Below are 5,136 nucleotides of genomic sequence, written 5' to 3'. Positions count from 1 at the left end.
ATGTAAAGGACATGAAAAATTATAATTTCACAGTGGTGGATTCAAGGAGGAGAGCCCCCTAAAATTATAAAAGAAATGGAGAAAAAAGAAAAATCATAATTAAAGTTTGTCTGAGAGTGCCATTGCCGGCCACTTTGAGGTGCCATAATCATAAATTTTCTTACCTCAGCCCCAACCATGGAGTAACACACCAATAATGTTATTTGGCAGCTGTATTGTGTTGATAGTTGTCGCTTGCTGGGTTCGAATCCATCTGACATGTATAAGCATCACTCCACTGCCACTACGGACAATGATAATTGCTGTAATTATTATTGGAATCACCGCAATATTGGCAGAAATTTACGAATTATATTTATGGCTGCATCGAAGGAAGGCAGTTGCTCGTCATCTGTCAAACTTATTTTGGTGTTTTGTTCAACTTACTGAATCTTCTATATTTATTGGATCATTAGCTTTAAAAAACGGTATTTCTGAAGAAAGTTCTCGGAGTAATTATTACTGGATTCTATAAATCGGAGACCGATTGGAAAATGTTTAATTGTTGGAACACACTCCAGATTGAGTACGGGTGCTGTGGGTGTGATTCATTTCACGATTGGTTAAACTTTGATACACCACCGCCCGGATGTTATTGTAATGGACAAGACAGAAACTGCAGCAAATTAGGTCTGTCTTCGAATCAAACGATTTACATAGAAGGATGTTTACCTCAATTTTCTGATAATCCTCTGAAACATTTCTCAATTACTGCATATGCAAGCTTATTGTCGTACTTTTTGAAATCACAATCAGCGGAGTGATGTTTATTTACAGTTTTCGTGCACAAAAAGAGGGAACAGTATTAAAGCCAATCCCAAACACAATGCAAACAGTATTATGATAATTATAGTCCTTCCATAACCGATTGTTGTAATTGGCATTAATTATTATAAGTTCAAGATTCATCAAGCAAAATTTGATATACCTTGGTAATACGTTCTCTAAGGTTTATTAAATGCTATGAACGTGATTTGGAACATTGGCACAAAAATAAGGCAGGAAACATAAGGCAGAATAAAGTACAGTTTATTCTCAGCGGTTGTGGCCAGTATTTTTCAACAGGCAGTGAAATCCAGTAGCAAATGACGTGTTGTAATTGGAATTTTAAACTATTGCAGCACATGATAACAAATATTAAAAGTAGACGTTAAAGGTACAGCCATTGTTTGAGACATACCGTACTCGCGCGAATTAGCGCCTGGGCGCTTAAAATATTTTTTTTGCACATTCTGAGGGGCGCTTATTTAAACGGGCGCTTAAAACAGAGTGGAAATTGAGGGGCGCTTATGCAAATAGATGAAAATCGCGGGGTTCTTATGGGAAATTATTAAATTCAAGAGGCACTTTTTGAATGAAAAAAGATTATATAGGGACATTACGAATAGTGGTTAGGTGGAAAAGATAATCGTCCATGGATGCCAAGAATGCGTGAATATTTACATAACAGCAGATGCAGAGTGGTGGTGGGTAGTGTTTAGCTTGTTGGTCACCGGCCGATTGAGATTAGCAGGATGGCAGGATCATTGTATTTTTTCTTGAAAACTCAGATGGTGAGAATGTGCTAAAGGTGCAAATTGTCGGGAAAAGAAAAAGAGGAGTAGGACTAGGCATAGACAAATATGTAAAAAGAGTAAAGTTGGAAATATACTGTCTGTCCAGGGATCGGAGCTCTCATCTGTCCAAGAGAAATATCCTCATTTTGATAAGTTGACCTAAGAAGAATGTGTTTCCACTCTGCAGCTCAATCATGCCTACAACCACAGTTCCAGGATTGATTAGATTATTGACTTGCTAATTCAAATTAGAAGGGGGCGCTTACTCAAAAGGGGCGCTTACTCAAAAGGGGCGTTTATTCGCGCGAGTACGGTAATCTTTACCTACAACTAGAGTCTAGTACTAACCTTTTATTTGTTTATACCAACATAGACAAAAGTTTTCACTGTATTTGGATTTAGAACGTACGTCTGTTTACGTCTAGGTTTATTTTGATTGGTCAAATCTTGGCTGAGTTCAAAATCACCGATGCGTGACTGTCGTAGATCAGTGGCGTACGCTAATCTGGGGTCTGTTGCTGGATTACTGTACGCCAGTGATTGCGCGATAATACTGGCGTTCGCTACGCCGCGCACAAGTTCACACCACTCGATTAACGTTACGCTAGCGTAAGTCGTTGTGTCTGAACATAGCCTATATCTCTATGGTTGTATATGTATTTGTAATCCATGTCCTATGCGATAAGCCAGACCAGCAAGCCGAACGTTATCAATGTGTTGATAATGTATAGGGTTCCCCAATCTAGGTTAATGGAAAACATTCCAGCCCAAGTTCAGCTTTAATCTGTGAATCAACAAAATTTTTTTTTGTTCGGTAATCAATTAGCAAACTCTTTTATCTGGTAACTTAAATCTTGTTTTAAGCAATTATTACATTCCGTATCAAGCAAGGTGAATTTAAACTGAACGGATTTGCAACATAGGGCCACATAATGGATGGCAATTTAATTTATAAGACGAAGAATGTTTGTATTAATATTATTATTTTTGTATTAAACTGTTTCCTATTAATTTTGATTATTGAAACAAATTTGACAGAAAACGTGTCGTCTCAAGATATATTCAAACTATAATCTAAAACTATGATATTATAAGACGGTGTAGGTACTTTCTTGTTGAACATTTTAGTTTAATCAGGCTTTTAAAAAAATCACAAAAAAATTAATATTAAATAAAAAAAAAGAAAAATAACAGACATTATAATAAGGCCAAGTATGAATAAGCTTATTATTTGGTTATGGTTCCTAACATAGTTATATCATATTATACCTACTTTCTCTAAGACATTTTGTTTTATTTATACATTGACCTATGTTTTAGTCCAAGACATGACCGTAAACTACCGTCACTGTCAATTACAATCATTGGCCACTCAGTTTTCCTGCCTCAAATATTGTATCATTTCCTCTTCATTTTTCTTTGATCGTTGCTATGCCGATGTAGAGGACATCGGTATTTGTCGAAACATTTTGATGTTAATATCCAATCCTCGGTATCTCTAGGCCTTCACATTTCCAAAATAATACTTAGTAAGTAATTTTGCTGCAAACTCATGAATTATTATCCACAGAAAATCGTATACAGGGGATACGTAATCGATAAACAAATTTAATCAGACGCAGTTCAGTTTCCAAGAATTTAATTAGGCCTATCTTTTATATTTTATAAAGGATTAAGTTAAACACCTCCATCAGTTGCTATGAAAACTCATCTTAAAATGGAACAATCTAATCTAATATAAATTGATATAATTAAATTACTCAATTCAGCTATTCCGGAACTATTATGTCTACTACGACCACCATTTCCATCTTTTTCCGGAGCCAGGCTTTAAAACTATAACACTACTGTACATTAAACATGTCAAACAGGAAACAATATATGATTGCATTGCTAACGCGGGAGAAATATGCATTGTAATATCAAATAACAAGATACGAAACTCTTTAGTCAGAGACATTACAAACATTATTTTGATAGTTTAAATTTGTTGGTTAAACTGTTACACTAGCTTTCGTTACTGAAACAGCATGGTGGTAGTTGGGTTACATCCGCTCGTCACTTGGTAATGGCTGCATCTATGTTGTTGCTGCAGATGAACCTTCATGTGCTTGGATAGGTGGTCGGATCTTGAAAATCGCTTTTCACATACGTTACAGCAGTAGGGCTTGATGCCAGAATGGGAGCGCTTATGTCGTGCCAATTCGTCTGATCGTGAAAATCTCCACTTACAACCCTCCCATGTGCAGACGAACGGCTTTTCACCAGTGTGCCGTCTGAGATGAGCTTTCAAATGTGAACTTTTTGAGTACATTTTGTCACAATTTTCGTACGGACATTTATGGATTTTTAGTTCATCCGGTGTTTTCTTTTGTATTCTCCGAGGCAATGTAGGTCTATTAGGTACGATTCCAGAAAAATACAGTTGCGGTTGTGAAGACGATGAAACCGGTAGACTAACCGTCTCTACGGCTTGTGGTATATTAATTAATCGACCCCCAGATTGTGGCAAAATTCTAGACGAATATTCATTATGAGACTTTTCACTATTTATCGACAGTTCAAATTTGATAAACGGTGGAGTTGAAGAAATTATTACATTATTGTCTTCTGCATGGTGCAAAAGAGATTGACCTTGCTCATTTAAAGAAAAAACGTTCTCAATTTGAATTGGTTGAGTATTTTCACATGGTGCAAATGCCAGTGCACCAGTCTCTTCCATTGATCTACTTACATCTAATGAATCTTGGTTTTCAGTTACTTTCTGATGCAGATTTTTAAAACGATCCCTGCCGTACGTCTCTTCAAATGTCGGAAGAATCGACTGCGGGATGTCATTTGATGTAAAGTTTCCTGATGAGGTAGTTTCACATCGTGGCTGCACTGGACTAGTGTATTTATTCATTGAATCTGCAAGTCCCTGAGAAAACAGGTAATCTAAAAACAAATCGTCCTCCTTATTCAGAACATCACTGCTAAAATCTAGGTTTAAAATGCTGCCAGACGATGAGCTAGTACTATCGCTATCATCCCCCGAGGAATTAAGTCTCTGTAACGTAAACTGTTCACGTTCTAGACTGGAAATTGTTCTTAAAAGATCCACCATTCTCAACCTGCACTCAACACTTTCAGAGTCTTGAAGTAGATGGTACAGGCATACCCTCGAACTTACGTTGGTGCGTATCTAGTCACATGATAAAGTATAAACTTTGGAATCTGTGGCCTCTCTTTTCAGTGTGTTTACATCTGATTGGCTGTTTAAACATAAGTTTATTTACCCTGCGCCCTACTCGGAGATGCTGACGCCCTACAGAAGCTGTCACTAGAGCCCCTAGGATCCGTGGCTGATACTATTACGATATGATTCTTTAAACTTGGCAAACATCAATATACACAAGCGATGTATCCAATCATTTATTATCATTTATCTCCAAAGGCTACAGCCGATTCGGAACTGATGATAAAATCTGAAATAATAGGTTAGGCCAACTTTCATAATATATCACACATGAATTGCTTTTCATGTGTGTCGGAACCATGA

The 5,136-nt window shown here is 36.9% G+C and overlaps 1 protein-coding gene across 1 annotated transcript; it reads right to left on the bottom strand.

Annotated features, from left to right (window-relative positions):
* Nucleotides 1–2,700: 2,700 nt before the first annotated feature.
* Nucleotides 2,701–4,804, bottom strand: LOC117104962 (zinc finger protein ZIC 2-A-like). Its single transcript, XM_033245939.1, has one exon. It carries the CDS (start codon nt 4,699–4,701, stop codon nt 3,613–3,615), a length of 1,089 nt encoding a protein of 362 aa, XP_033101830.1. The 5' UTR covers nt 4,702–4,804; the 3' UTR covers nt 2,701–3,612.
* Nucleotides 4,805–5,136: the final 332 nt, after the last annotated feature.

This window comes from Anneissia japonica, unplaced genomic scaffold (genome assembly GCF_011630105.1).
Source record: "Anneissia japonica isolate Jap-2015-1 unplaced genomic scaffold, ASM1163010v1 scaffold640_len1575945_cov177, whole genome shotgun sequence".
Taxonomy (NCBI): Eukaryota; Metazoa; Echinodermata; class Crinoidea; order Comatulida; family Comatulidae; genus Anneissia; species Anneissia japonica.
This window is presented reverse-complemented; position numbering and strand designations above follow the sequence as displayed.

Coding starts and splice junctions, on each gene's coding strand:
- LOC117104962 (XM_033245939.1), bottom strand. CDS start 4,701: ATGGTGGATCTTTTAAGAACAATTTCCAGTCTAGAACGTGAACAGTTT.